General features: G+C 41.8%; 4 protein-coding genes across 4 annotated transcripts in view; 2 read left to right on the top strand and 2 right to left on the bottom strand.

Moving 5' to 3' along the window:
• LOC109829907 (RING-H2 finger protein ATL66-like) lies at nt 388-1,043 on the bottom strand. Its single transcript, XM_020396996.1, has one exon. The coding sequence runs from the start codon at nt 937-939 to the stop codon at nt 403-405; it is 537 nt and encodes a 178-aa protein (XP_020252585.1). The 5' UTR covers nt 940-1,043; the 3' UTR covers nt 388-402.
• Nucleotides 959-2,707, bottom strand: LOC109829906 (pentatricopeptide repeat-containing protein At5g42450, mitochondrial). The gene has a single exon (XM_020396995.1). It carries the CDS (start codon nt 2,656-2,658, stop codon nt 1,060-1,062), a length of 1,599 nt encoding a protein of 532 aa, XP_020252584.1. The 5' UTR covers nt 2,659-2,707; the 3' UTR covers nt 959-1,059.
• Nucleotides 3,118-9,053, top strand: LOC109829645. Its single transcript, XM_020396694.1, has 5 exons — nt 3,118-3,122; nt 7,307-7,599; nt 7,695-7,787; nt 8,843-8,930; nt 9,010-9,053. Exons 1-5 carry the CDS (start codon nt 3,118-3,120, stop codon nt 9,032-9,034), a joined length of 504 nt encoding a protein of 167 aa, XP_020252283.1. The 3' UTR covers nt 9,035-9,053.
• Nucleotides 11,286-16,004, top strand: part of LOC109829643 (aquaporin TIP1-3-like) — a 5,918-nt gene continuing 1,199 nt past the window's right edge. The window contains 1 exon segment of the mRNA XM_020396691.1: nt 11,286-11,376. Coding sequence (XP_020252280.1) covers nt 11,286-11,376 — 91 coding nt within the window.

Here is a 16,004-nt window from a genome sequence, read left to right as displayed (position 1 = left end):
CTGGTTGACGGTTCTGATGGTGGCCTACACGTCATTGAATCTTCGACGAGCTCATTTTTTCCGAATCTGTTACAGCAACACAGTTCATGTTTCATTTCAGTAAATTTGAGTTTGGTGTGTAGCTTTGTTGCCATAGTATCAACGTAAGAGCAACCGATAAGTCCAGTGAATTTCCTATCCTTCAATTTCCAGTCACAAGGAGATCATTACAATGCATGAACAAAACTAATTGAAAATTTCTCAGCAAACCTAACAATTATGTTACTTTCTTCCGCTTGGAAGACAACAATTCGAAAGGAATCACATTTGAATTGCTTCTTTTACAGCTCTGTATCATGAAACTTAATAAAACTACTGCCAACTGAGAACTTGCAACGAGGACGTTTTTAGAATATCGGATACTTAAACCGACATCAAACCACGCATACCTCCAGTCTCATGATGTGAACTCAGAAGCCTCTCATGGCTGATATCTTCCCTCGGTAGAGTCTCCAACGAAACAACAGAAGAACGAGAACTGCACCGAACTTGCTTTCTGCACAAAGGGCAGTCCAAATGAGAGCAAAGCCAAGCATCGATGCACTGTAAATGAAATCCATGAGAGCACCCGGGCAGTACCCGTAACCATTCCCCTATCTTGAACTCAGCAAGGCAAATTGCGCAATCAGAGCTCTTGTTATCACCTTTTCTAATCTCTTCGTTAAACTGAATCGCTTGAAGAGAGCTTGTAACAGCAGGAGATAGGCCTCTACTTCTGGCAGACTGAAGAGAATGGTCCTCAGGATTTTGCCTTCTATGTGTGAATAATGTGATGTAGTGATTTCTGAACATCTTATAGAAGCAAAAGAACAGAAAGATACCAACACTTATTCCTGCAAAGGCAATAGAAAGTCTGCCCCAAATCTGATTCATAGGAGAAATTACTGAATCTTCTGGCATATTCTCTGAAATTCTCAGTCGAGAAGAATTATGATCAAGGTGTTGACCTTTTCAATGAGATAAAAACAAGCTCAGAACCGAAGGAATCTGAGCTTGATACTAGTTGACAACACAGAATCTTCAAGAATCTTTGAAAACTCCAAAGCCATAAGCTTCCAAACTGGAATAACTCAAGCAAGAATCTAGCATAGTATGAATCTCATCGGTTTTCGGATGTCTTCGATCTCCATTGAAGAACACAACCACCTTGCTCTTAATCTCAATCCAGCTACATCCAGGAATCCTCTTCATACCCTTTTCCTTCATTTCTCTCCTAATATTCGATACACTCCCCCAATCCTCAACCGAAGAGAAAACATTCGACACCAGAACATAGGACGATATGTCCTTGGGATCTAGGGCAAGAATATGGCTTGCTACTGTCGATGCCAAATCCTTTTTCGAGCGTATTTGACAACCACCAAGCATTGCCTTCCAAAATCCAACTCCTGGGTCAAAGGGGAGCTCCTTCAAGAACCTCTCAGACTCATCGAACCTCCCTGACCGAGACAACAAATCGACCATACAAGCATAATGCTCAGCTCGCAATATGTTAGGATCTTCCTCTTTCGCTAAATTGAAGTACTTGTACCCTTCATCGACAAGCCCGGCATGATTGCATCCAAATAGCAAACCAAGAAGGGTAACACTATTGGGCTTCACACCCATTACCCGCATTTTCTCATAGAATTCCAAGGCTTTCTCTCCTTTGCCATTCTGTGCAAATCCACATATTACAGAGTTCCAAGATACCACATTTCGTTCTCTGATCCGTTCAAAAACCGAAACAGTGTCTTCCAAGCTTCCACATTTAGAGTATAAGCTCACAAGTGCATTGCTCACAAAGACATCAAGCTTTGCCAGTGATTTTACAGCCAAGGCATGAAAACTTCTTCCAAGCCCAAGGGATGCTATATTAGAAGCTGCAGTTAGAACACAAGGAAAGGTCATTGGAGTTGGCCTAATGCCTTCTCTGCACATTTCCACGAATATATTCACAGACTCCTCGTTGCGCCCGATTTGGCTACAACCGCTAACAAATGCATTCCAAGAAACCACATTTTTCTCGGGCATTTGCCTAAAGAGGCGAAGTGCATCAACAAACTGCTCTTTCTTCAAGTACCCACTAACTAATGCAGTGTAGGAAACTACATTAGGTTCATCAGTATCGTCAAATGCGAGTTTAGCTTCTTCTATATTGCCCAATTTGGCATAGATGTCGACAAGAGAGCTACCAACAAATACATTGGAGTGAAGACCCATTTTGATTGTTAAGGAGTGGAGTTGCTTGCTGAGGTTGAGATTGCTAAGAGAAATCGCGGAGCGAAGAATTGTGCCAAAAGTGAATTGGTTGGGTCTGATACTGAAGAATGGTAAGCGAGAGAAGAGAGAGATAGCATCTCTATGGCGATTGCATCGAGTGAAGGAACCAATGAGGGAGGTTGCAGAGACTAAGTCCCAGTTTGGAATTTCATCGAACAGTTGGTGAGCAAATTGGAATTGAGAGGATTGGCAGTACAACTTGAGGAGAGTAACTGATTCTTCAACGAGAACTCCAGTTTTAAGGAACTGGGCATGGAGTTTTTGAGTAGTTAGGAAATTTTGGGAGGAAGAAATGAGAGTTTGATTTGGGTTTAAATTTCGGAGGGACTTTGAGAGTATGGACAACGTAGATTTCATGGGAAAAGGAAAATTGATCAACTTCTATTATAATTTAAGTAGGACCAAATATTAATTTACAGAGGGAAAATATCAGTATCTGTTAGAGGTCTTAATTTACAGAGGAAAAATATCAATTTGTCAATCATATTTTGAATATCTTGATAATATAAATGAATGTGTCTCGTTAGCAAGACACCAGCTAAGATAATGAAAAATTTTGAGACGAATCTCTGTTGCTTAAAATTTGGAACCTAAATCCATGAATTTACGGGGAATTCTATCCTTTCTATTTAATATATATTATTATTTTTTAATCTAAAAGTTCAAATTATTTTTTTAATTAAAAAAACTTCAAATTATTAGGCAAAACAATTCACAAAATATGGACCGGCAAAGGATACTCTACAAATCCCGAGTTCTTCTAGAAATCAGAAAGCAAAACCCTATAACTTTTTTTTTTGGTAATTTGAGGAGGAGATGGCGTGAGTGAGAACCCGAGCATGACTACTCTGTGGGCCGTGGGCTGGCCCAGTTTACTGAACTTGGTCACTGCAGACGAGTCGAACAGTAGGAGAGAGACTGTGAGATTCTCATATGGGTTTTGGGGAATTGGGTTTGGGCTAGTGAGTTAACGCAGGCCATAAACGGGCCAAAATCAAGACTATACAGCTTCTGATGCCCTTGTAGATCTTTGTGTCCAATGAATTGTTTCGTGATGGACTTTGTGGATTATAACGCCAGCGGGTTAGAGTCCAGAATGTTTGGTGAATTATAATCTATTTCTGTAGTACAGTATTTGACAAATGAATGGATTATATAATCTATCATTACTGTCAAAATGACCCACAAAGAAAAAAAAATATGAAGCTGTTGATGAGTAATTAAATAAAATACGGGATATTATGAAATCATAAGGTATATAATTATTTTTTACTTGATCAGACCTTATGAATCATAGTCCATCAAAAAATAACATGAGATACCCACATTATTTCTTGGTGAATTAAAATCCAAAATAATCCACTTGCCAAACATCCAACCACTTTTGTGCCTTATAATCCAGTTTGACCATTTGCCAAAAATATACAGGAGCACAAGTTTATTTTGAATTTGGATCCTCTCCACTACAAAAAAATAGTGAAAATATCACTACTTTTAATCTCAATCGTTGATTACTTAATAGACGGTTATGATACAATCTAAATCTAACAATTATCATACCCCCGTGTATTGCAACCATTCTTAATTTGCACTAAATAAAAAAAAATCACAGCCACCAACTAAATAATCAATGGTTGTGATTATGTAGTGGTCTCTCCACTACTTTTTAAATATTAGAGAAGATCCGAATCCGTTTATTTTTCTAATAAGAATCTGAAGAAAAACTTATTATTTATGAGTTTCGTCTTGACACATCAACTTTAAAAAAAAAAGGGAAAATTGTTTCCAGCCCCCAAAACAACCCAAAACATGCTCTGCCCCCCCAAGACCTTTTCAACGTTTCCCATCCTATGCAGGATATCGTGAGGAAGGCGAGATGAGTCCTGATGATTGTGCATCTCCCGGTGAGTCTGACTCACCGCACCAGGTAGAAAAGCCTGTAGAGACCGCCCATGTTGGGAGTCTGTCAATGAAGGACCCAGTTCGGTGATTCCAGGTACATCTTCAAGAGGTAACTTGTCTCTATTGGCCATAGTTTCCTTCCTCTTCCCTTATATCTTTTTATGTCAGATTTTTCGATTGATGACTTCGATGGGGAGGGCCTGCCTATGGACACTTCTATGTTCAGCTTCATGTATGACTCCCCTCAGATTGATGGCCAGCCACCTCAGGATATGTTTCCTGAGTCTGCACTCCCTCAGACTCCCGGGAACGGTTATTTTGAAGGTGCGTGCCTCTTCTCAAGCTAACTATAGGACTAGCCAATTCCTTGACTAATGCAACTATAATATGATGTTTCTGTTTTGTGCCTAACAGGGGCTTTTGTTGAGGCTGACCCTGTTGAGCCGGCTGTACGACCAACTCCACCAGTCGATGCAGCTACAGTCCTTACATCTCCACCACCCCCAGTGACTCGAGGGGGAGGAGGTATAATTTAATTAACTGAGCAAAGCCATTCATTTCCTTATTGAGGCTTTTGACGAATTTCTCTTCTTTGTGTAGGGCTTCCTTCTCAGCTTCATGTCCTCGTTAAGGAGTTGTTATCGGGGAATGACCCTGAGAAGATCATCATCAGCGTAGAAGTCCGCTCTTATTTCTCCTCCCTGACTGCTATAATTGGCAAACTCCTCCACGACGGACTTTCTCTTCGCCAATTTAAGCCCTACCTCGATTCCAAGATAAATTTGATTAGGGACATAGGATGTCCGGATCTGGCGACGGCTATGGTTGATGACCTTGATCGCTTAGAGCGTGAGCTTCAGATGTTTCATGAGCTCCGGGATACAGGTGCCTCTTCATTCGTTGCTGCCGAGTTGGATGCTCGCTTACAGACATGGCGCAGTACTCGGATGGTTGCCGAGCTCGAGATTCAGGTGCAGCGGGGCCGAATAGATCGAGTTGAGGCTGACCTTGCCACTAGATCATCTTCACTTGAGGAGCTTGATTCTCAGATAGATCAGCTCCGACGAGAACTCCGTGAGAAGGAAGACGCAAAGATGCAAAATCAGCAAGCACATGCTGCTTTATCTGATGAGCTGAAGTCCTTGAAGCAGACACTGGCTGAGACAGAGGAGGTTGCTGTGAGGACTTTAGCCGCGAACGAAGAGTCTGTCAGAGCTGAGTTGCAGGAGGAGCTTAGACGCTCTTATGATGAGAAGCTGTCTGAATTCAGTCAGCAGGTTCTTAGCCATGGGCTTGATGTATGATTTTATTTGCTGAAAACCTTGACATTTGATTCTCTTTAATGGAACTGATTTATCTTTATCTTTATTATGATTCCTCACTTCGTTTGAAATGATTGACCATAATACTCATGGAATTTTTGGCAAACCCCCAGCCTTCAACGGGTTTGATTAGCCTTTACCGACTACCGTTTGAGTCGGGCTAGCATGCGGATTGTCGGAATCCGTTCCGCATGTAACGTTGTGCTAAGGGAATGAACTCCCTTAGACTTCGTGCTATGATGTCGAATACATAGACTTCGCCATTGTTACGGGAATAGGCTACCCGGCGACACGTGTTAGGTGTTGACTTTAGGATTTTTGGCTAACCCCCAGCCTTCAACGGGTTTGATTAGCCTTTACCGACTACCGTTTGAGTCGGGCTAGCATGCGGATTGTCTAACTCCGTTCGCATGTAACGTTGTGCTAAGAGAATGAATTCTCTTAGACTTCGTGCTATGATGTCGAATACATAGACTTCGCCATTGTTACGGGAATAGGCTACCCGGCGACACGTGTTAGGTGTTGACTTTAGGATTTTTGGCTAACCCCCAGCCTTCAACGGGTTTGATTAGCCTTTACCGACTACCGTTTGAGTCGGGCTAGCATGCGGATTGTCTAAATCCGTTCCGCATGTAACGTTGTGCTAAAGGAATGAAATCCCTTAGACTTGATGCTACGACTTCGAATACGTAGACTTCGCCATTGTTACGGGAATAAGCTACCCGGCAACACGTGTTAGGTGTTGACTTTATCCCTACTTAGGTTTCGGGATAAAATACCCCAGACTGGTATTCTGGTGTCTTTTTCTACGGCGAAAGACTAAACCGGCGACGCGTGTTAGGCGTCGGCATATCCCTTCTTAGGATTCAGGATGACATTCCCCATGCGTGTAAGGCATGGATTTTGGTGTTATTAATAACAACCTGCCGCAATGTTGAATATGCGGACGAGTGTTCTTTTTAACGGTTAAGAACTAACCGGCAGCGCAGGTTAAGCGCAGACTTATCCTTGCTTAGGTTTCAGGATAAAATACCCCAGAATCAGACTCTGGTGTCTTTTTGTGCGGAAAAAGACTAAACCGGCAGCGCGTGTTAGGCGCAGACTTATCCCTGCTTAGGATTCGGGATAAACTTCCTAGGATGAATCCTAGATTGATAGATTCTTAGAAAAGGTTGGTGCGGGAAAGGAAGAATTTTATATTCTATTTCCCGGTCTTCTTTTAGGGTGAAGGCGAACCCAACAGACAAGGAAGGAAGAATTTTATATTCTATTCCCTGATTCTGGAAAGGAAGAATTTTATATTCTATTTCCAGCGAAGAAGAAACTAGAAGTGGGGTGTCCACTCCGAGAATCTGGAAAATTTAGATAAACTTGCCTTTTATAGGATGAGTTATCTAAACTGAAAATGGGTCCTTCGTTTATCGAAGTGGTATTTTCAACTCCGGTTATAACCATGAACAAGGTTTAACCAAAGAGAAAAAGGGAAGGAGTTCTTTCGTTTATCGAAAAGGGACTCCGAACTGAAAGTGGACCTCTTGCTCATGGAGAGAATCAAGAGGGCCAGAAAAAACATTTTTGGTGGACCCACTGTCAATTGAAATTGATCAGTGAGGGATTTTGGTGGTGACAATGATTTTGGGTTATCCTCTAGAATATTAAGTGTAATATTCTTCAAGGAACTTCCCGGTAAACGAGTTATCCTGAATGTACTAGGGATAGTACTTTTTCAGGAACTTCCCATTTATTGGCATTAATTGCCTGGCGCCCTCTTGAGTAATCAGGCGATATGCGCCATCAGACACTCCAGGCACCGTGGGTGGCATTGATGTACAGTACGATGGGGATGTCAATAAATCATTATTATGTGATGAAGCTAATAAGGAGAGCGAGGCCCCTCCAACAGGGAGGGCCTCTCCACAACCATTGTTTTCTGATATCCACAAGGAGAGTGAAGATGCTCCGCCAGGAGAATTACCTCCACCAGAGGCATCTGCTGTTGACAAGGCCCTTGAGGCAGAAATAAACGAGGGAGAGAAGGTGTCCCCGCCAGCGAAGGAGCTACTAACTTGTACAGGTTAGCTTGCTTTTGTACTATATGTTAGAGATTGGTTGTTATGTCTACGTATTGGTTGTTAAGCTTTTTATTGTTTATACTCTGAATATTATCAGAAACAGGCACTCAACGCGAGGGCACTGGAAGGGAAATAACGCCGGCGGTTGAAGTCCCTTCTGCAGGTGATGGGGAGACGCAAACTTGTATAGGTTAGCAACTTTTTCACCATGTGTTTAGGCATCAGTTGTTAGGTTTACTATGAAATTGTTAAGTTTAGATAGAAGGGGCTATGTTTTCTTAATATTTATACTTCGAATGGGTTGTTTGGAATCAGACACTCTGCGGGAGGACACTAGGATGGAAATAAAGCAATCAGAGAATGCCCCTCCACCAGCAGAAGAGACATCAACTGATGACGAAGATGCTCCTATTGTGTTTTCAAAGGTTTTGAATAAGAGAAAGAGGGGTGCAACGGGGGCACGCGGGAAGATGGCCGCTGTTGCACCCCCTAAACGGAAGAGATGCAAAAGGTCGGTGAAGCCTTCCAAGTGGGTAGTCACCCCTTACACTGAAGGGAAGAAGAAGAAAGAAAAAGACAACATAGGGGACAAGGCTATAATAGAAGTGGGTGGGGAGGAGGAAGCACAGGTGCAGGAAAACAATGCAGAGTTGGCTCCTGCTCGGCTACAAAGTGACCCCCACTCTATCTGGGAAAAACACATGAGTTCCCCTATGAGTTCAGAAGAAGAAATGTACAGAGATAAGCTGAACGAGGGGATTCCCTTTCCAGATGGCTTCATCATCAAGTTTTTGGGCGACAAGGACACATTTGTACATAACTATAAGGTGTCAGCAGACGTTGCCGCGCTACTGACGGAAGAGGAGCAAAAAGCTCTTAACCATTTTTGCATTTGTAGATGTAACAAGTAAGTATTTACCTCACATCTCAAGTATTTACGTTTGTTGTTTAGTTTGCGGGTTTGTTGTTATGGTTACGGGTTTTTTTGTTATGGTTATTGATTTGTTGTTTAGGTTAAGGGTTTTTTTGTTATAGTTATTGATTTGTTGTGCAGGTTATGTGGTAGTTGTTAAGGATACGTATTTGATGTTAAGGTTACGTGTTTGTTGTTATGGTTACGGGTTTTTTTGTTATGGTTATTGATTTGTTGTTTAGGTTAAGGGTTTTTCGTTATAGTTTTTGATTTGTTCTTGCTGCTAATTGTTAGTTGCTAACTATTATTTTTGTTTTTTTCCCTGTTTGCAGTTTTATTAAAGTGTACGAGGGATCAGCAGGGTCTATTACCCGGCTTGAGATCCTCAATATATTACGCGGTGGGCGACTGGATGATTCAGTAAGATTTTCGATTGGTATTTATTCATTAGCATATTTAACAATACTATTATTAATTACTTGTTGCCAACTTATGATAGCTTGTTGATACGCTGCTTGATTTAGTTCGTGAAAATCAGAGAGCATCGTCCAGTATAAAATTCGGCGTAGTCCCTGTTTGGTTTAGTGTAAGTTTATGTCTGGCGTGGCGTACTCCTAACTATCAGCACATAATCTATGTTAAAAGGAACCTGATCGGGTTAATTCTTTATTGCAGCACCAGATACATGTGCTGAAACCAGATTACCAAGAGCTGCATGATATCTACATCAAACGCTTGGTCGATGAAGGGTGTACTAACCTCTTAGTTCCCATTGTCCAGGGCGATCATTGGCATCTTCTGGAGTTTGATGTCGAAAATGATATTGCCAGGCATTACGACTCCTTGAAGGAGAGATCTGGACATTGGGACCCTGTGCTCAATATCGTCAAAGCCTTCAACTACATTAAAGCTGGCTTCAATGAGAACCAATTGCGCAGCGTATTCGACCCAATCAAAGTTCCATGCGAGGAGCAAAAGGGATCGTAAGTTTGCCGGAACCCTTGTTGGTATTCATTGTTGGAAACTGGTTGTTAAGGTTACGAATTTGTTGTTATGTTTTGATTGAAAGCAACAATGGTCTCAATGCTTCCTTGTGGTTGTGTGCAGGTATGACTGTGGGATCTATGTCTACCAGTTCGTACAAGCGATTACCGAAGGTAGAGATGTCCTGCACGTCACGCCCGAAGAGCATAACACATGGGTGGTTCGTGCGAAGCTAGCAGCGTACTTACTGATTGAAGGCAGGAAGAGGAAAAAAGAGGTGGGAAAACTTGACGATGATGACGTTGAGATGTAGATTTTTTGTAAATGATATATTACATTTCTTTGGTGTTACTAACAATATACATGTAAATATTAAAAGGTAAATATAAACAATATAAGGTTGATCTGTGAATGATATATTACAATTCTTTGTTGTTAATAGCAATGTACAAGTAACTATTATAAGGTTGATATCAAGGGATAACATTAACAGCAAACCCATGAGTTCAACAACAAAACCGTAACCTCAACAACAAACAGCAAAGCTTAACAACATCGCAAGATTCTGCTAACTTGTGCTTCAAATGCAACCAAACTAAATTCGAAAAGATTTCTGCATTTGTCCGCCAATAGTTTACGATATGCTAGATCCCCAAGGGATAACATTAACAACAAATCCATGAGTTCAATAACAAAACCGTAAACTCATCAACAAACACAAAAGCTTAACAACACACTATATTAGCAGAAACATATTAATAGGTAGTTAATAGAGCGTATCATCATCAAGTTCAGCAAAACATTTGGTAATTTACAATAAAAGACAACCTAGGGGCCGACTGCTCCTCCCCCGCTCCCCTTGCTCGAAGCGCGATCGTGGTAGGAACCCCTATCGCGAGGAAGGGTAGACGGCCCAACACCTTGGGCCCGGAGAAATCGTTGCCAGAGCTCTTTCTCCACCGTCATTTGCCTGCCGTCCCAAGACACTTCAATCAATTCCGGGTCGGCGCGGGAAGGCTGCGGTTGCTGGCTTTGAGGTTGGTCAACGGACATGTCGTTGGGACCTTGCTCATTGTTTGCCTGCTGCTCACGGTCTCCACCCACAAGCTGAGTGACGACGAAACCTTCCATCAGACGACGGTCCATGGGAGAGGTGTAACGAAACCTAATCCTCTTAGGGATATCCGAATATTCCCTAATCTCTAGCAGCACCCTGCAGTCTCTGAAGTTTGTCTTCGTGGTGACGTCAGCGGAGCAGTACACGCATTGGCCGATGCCCTCGAACAGTGATTGGAGGAACTCCAACTCCCAGAGGTGGTAGGGGAGATTGAAGAGGCGGATCCACCTAAACATGGGGTACGGCAATGCTCTTAGCCTGAGGTCCTCCCGCCAAAGCCTGAATCTGCCCACGAAGGACCCAAGATTTACAGGACTGAGCTGGACGGCTTGATCTAGTAGCTCATCAGAGGGGAATTTAACCATGAACCTATTTATAGATACCAGCTTGATCTCATAGGTCCAATCCCAGACGTCGAAGCGATACCCTAGCATCTCTCTGAGCTCGTCCAAAGATGGCAGACCCACCTCAATAGTGAGGAGAGCGAATGAGCTAAGCTCCTGAATGTTGCGGGCGACGTTATCTGGAACGGGGAGAAATCGTGGGTCCCTGTTTGCTACAAGACCATGAGGACAATCCCGGGAGATATGCCCCGAGCCATGGCAATGTATACACGCGCTATCATCGTGAGACATGATCCTTCTGGTTTCGAAACGAAGGTCGTGTAGTTGTTAATGGGGCTGGGATGGGGAGAAAATGGCGGTGATGTGAAGATTGATGGCTTCGTCGAAAGGTCTTGTCATGGATACAGGGGAAGGGATGAGGGTTAATTAAAGCGTGGTGGCTGGGAATAACGAGGAGACAGATGATAATACTGGCTGTCTTGGAAACATAATCTACTATGGAAGCATTTAATACAGCTAGAAACCCACTAACTGCTTTAGAGATCAACCTTAGCAACCAACCCATAACCTTAACAATAGGGCGCTAACCTTAGCAACCAATCCATAAGCATGACAACCAGCACATAACCTTGACAGCCAGTCCATGATCTTTCATAACAAAACCATAACATCAACAATACGACCCCGTGATCTTCTTAATCCATAAGCCTAACAACAGAGAGCTAAGCATTACAACAAGGAGCTAATGTTAGCTACCATTCCATAAGTTTAACAACAGAAATCTAACCTTAACAACCAATACATAAGCTTGACAACAGAGCACTAACCTTAACAACAGGACTCTAACCTTAGCAACCAACCCATAACCTTAACAATAGGGCGCTAACCTTAGCAACCAATCCATAAGCATGACAACCAGCACATAACCTTGACAGCCAGTCCATGATCTTTAATAACAAAACCATAACATCACCAGAGAGCTAAGCGTTACAACAAGGAGCTAATGTTAGCTACCATTCCATAAGTTTAACAACAGAAATCTAACCTTAACAACCAATACATAAGCTTGACAACAGAGCACTAACCTTAACAACAGGACTCTAACCTTAGCAACCAACCCATAACCTTAACAATAGGGCGCTAACCTTAGCAACCAATCCATAAGCATGACAACCAGCACATAACCTTGACAGCCAGTCCATGATCTTTAATAACAAAACCATAACATCAACAATACGACGACCCCGTGATCTTCTTAATCCATAAGCCTAACAACAGAGAGCTAAGCATTACAACAAGGAGCTAATGTTAGCTACCATTCCATAAGTTTAACAACAGAAATCTAACCTTAACAACCAATACATAAGCTTGACAACAGAGCACTAACCTTAACAACAGGACTCTAACCTTAGCAACCAACCCATAACCTTAACAATAGGGCGCTAACCTTAGCAACCAATCCATAAGCATGACAACCAGCACATAACCTTGACAGCCAGTCCATGATCTTTCATAACAAAACCATAACATCAACAATACGACCCCGTGATCTTCTTAATCCATAAGCCTAACAACAGAGAGCTAAGCATTACAACAAGGAGCTAATGTTAGCTACCATTCCATAAGTTTAACAACAGAAATCTAACCTTAACAACCAATACATAAGCTTGACAACAGAGCACTAACCTTAACAACAGGACTCTAACCTTAGCAACCAACCCATAACCTTAACAATAGGGCGCTAACCTTAGCAACCAATCCATAAGCATGACAACCAGCACATAACCTTGACAGCCAGTCCATGATCTTTCATAACAAAACCATAACATCAACAATACGACCCCGTGATCTTCTTAATCCATAAGCCTAACAACAGAGAGCTAAGCATTACAACAAGGAGCTAATGTTAGCTACCATTCCATAAGTTTAACAACAGAAATCTAACCTTAACAACCAATACATAAGCTTGACAACAGAGCACTAACCTTAACAACAGGACTCTAACCTTAGCAACCAACCCATAACCTTAACAATAGGGCGCTAACCTTAGCAACCAATCCATAAGCATGACAACCAGCACATAACCTTGACAGCCAGTCCATGATCTTTCATAACAAAACCATAACATCAACAATACGACCCCGTGATCTTCTTAATCCATAAGCCTAACAACAGAGAGCTAAGCATTACAACAAGGAGCTAATGTTAGCTACCATTCCATAAGTTTAACAACAGAAATCTAACCTTAACAACCAATACATAAGCTTGACAACAGAGCACTAACCTTAACAACAGGACTCTAACCTTAGCAACCAACCCATAACCTTAACAATAGGGCGCTAACCTTAGCAACCAATCCATAAGCATGACAACCAGCACATAACCTTGACAGCCAGTCCATGATCTTTCATAACAAAACCATAACATCAACAATACGACCCCGTGATCTTCTTAATCCATAAGCCTAACAACAGAGAGCTAAGCATTACAACAAGGAGCTAATGTTAGCTACCATTCCATAAGTTTAACAACAGAAATCTAACCTTAACAACCAATACATAAGCTTGACAACAGAGCACTAACCTTAACAACAGGACTCTAACCTTAGCAACCAACCCATAACCTTAACAATAGGGCGCTAACCTTAGCAACCAATCCATAAGCATGACAACCAGCACATAACCTTGACAGCCAGTCCATGATCTTTCATAACAAAACCATAACATCAACAATACGACCCCGTGATCTTCTTAATCCATAAGCCTAACAACAGAGAGCTAAGCATTACAACAAGGAGCTAATGTTAGCTACCATTCCATAAGTTTAACAACAGAAATCTAACCTTAACAACCAATACATAAGCTTGACAACAGAGCACTAACCTTAACAACAGGACTCTAACCTTAGCAACCAACCCATAACCTTAACAATAGGGCGCTAACCTTAGCAACCAATCCATAAGCATGACAACCAGCACATAACCTTGACAGCCAGTCCATGATCTTTCATAACAAAACCATAACATCAACAATACGACCCCGTGATCTTCTTAATCCATAAGCCTAACAACAGAGAGCTAAGCATTACAACAAGGAGCTAATGTTAGCTACCATTCCATAAGTTTAACAACAGAAATCTAACCTTAACAACCAATACATAAGCTTGACAACAGAGCACTAACCTTAACAACAGGACTCTAACCTTAGCAACCAACCCATAACCTTAACAATAGGGCGCTAACCTTAGCAACCAATCCATAAGCATGACAACCAGCACATAACCTTGACAGCCAGTCCATGATCTTTCATAACAAAACCATAACATCAACAATACGACCCCGTGATCTTCTTAATCCATAAGCCTAACAACAGAGAGCTAAGCATTACAACAAGGAGCTAATGTTAGCTACCATTCCATAAGTTTAACAACAGAAATCTAACCTTAACAACCAATACATAAGCTTGACAACAGAGCACTAACCTTAACAACAGGACTCTAACCTTAGCAACCAACCCATAACCTTAACAATAGGGCGCTAACCTTAGCAACCAATCCATAAGCATGACAACCAGCACATAACCTTGACAGCCAGTCCATGATCTTTCATAACAAAACCATAACATCAACAATACGACCCCGTGATCTTCTTAATCCATAAGCCTAACAACAGAGAGCTAAGCATTACAACAAGGAGCTAATGTTAGCTACCATTCCATAAGTTTAACAACAGAAATCTAACCTTAACAACCAATACATAAGCTTGACAACAGAGCACTAACCTTAACAACAGGACTCTAACCTTAGCAACCAACCCATAACCTTAACAATAGGGCGCTAACCTTAGCAACCAATCCATAAGCATGACAACCAGCACATAACCTTGACAGCCAGTCCATGATCTTTCATAACAAAACCATAACATCAACAATACGACCCCGTGATCTTCTTAATCCATAAGCCTAACAACAGAGAGCTAAGCATTACAACAAGGAGCTAATGTTAGCTACCATTCCATAAGTTTAACAACAGAAATTTTCCGGCGTAGTCTGCGTGTTCTGCGAAGTTGAGGATTCCGCAGCGGATGTGGCATACAAATTCGCGTCTGTAAATCCATTACGCCGACAATACTCGAACATCAAATTTAAGTCGTCGTCATTGTCAATTGAAATGCTGAATTTCTTTTCCCTTTCGCATATGAACTTCAGTGAAAGAGATTGCATTGGTATTTTAAGCCTTTCCGCCACTCGATATTTCAAGCTGATTATTTATGTATTCTCTTTGATAACGACGAATACACCGTCACCACCTTTGTTGCTTTTTGCCTTCGTTACTACGCATAGAAGAGATCCATCCGCCATTTTATTACAGTGAGTAGTTGAAGAATCGAAGAGGATTTTATTGAGGGGAATTAAGTGGAAGGAACAAATTAGTTGGGGTAATAGAATGGGGAGGAACTCAGATAATTTTGGAGGGAAATGGGAATTTTCCCCCCCAAAAAAGTCATTCATATCACCATTTAATGCCTACAGTCGAAACGATGGGTTTCCGTCGTGAGAGGGCGACGAACACATGCTGCGAAGGGTATTTTGGGCATTTCGAGCGGTGTTTAAACGGAAGGTGGCCTGGGGATTCGTTTTGGGGGCTGGAAGAAAATCGGGGGCGGTTTTAGGGGTAAAAGGCACGTTGAAAAGGTCTTGGGGGGGCAGAGCACGTTCTGTGTTGTTTTGGGGGCTGGAAGCAATTTTCCCAAAAAAAATTAAGAAGGGGAGAAATCTCAAGATAGAAGATTTCAAGATATTTTACCAAGTCTTCAACTCTCAAGTAGGATCCTAAGTTTTTACAAGAAGAGAAGCATTCAGAGGCACTTTGTCCACTCATCCATAAACAACCCTTAAACCCCCTTAACAATCGTCCACTTGTCCGATTCTTCAGCCATTTACGAAACTGTATATAGCACTTCGCTACTAATCACAAAAACAACTGATCAAAGTCTCTAGCATCCAACTTCTTCTTCACTCTCCACAGCAACAAAAAAAAAAAAATGCCCAT

This window comes from Asparagus officinalis, chromosome 2 (assembly GCF_001876935.1).
Source record: "Asparagus officinalis chromosome 2, Aspof.V1, whole genome shotgun sequence".
Classification (NCBI taxonomy): domain Eukaryota; kingdom Viridiplantae; phylum Streptophyta; class Magnoliopsida; order Asparagales; family Asparagaceae; genus Asparagus; species Asparagus officinalis.
This window is presented reverse-complemented; position numbering and strand designations above follow the sequence as displayed.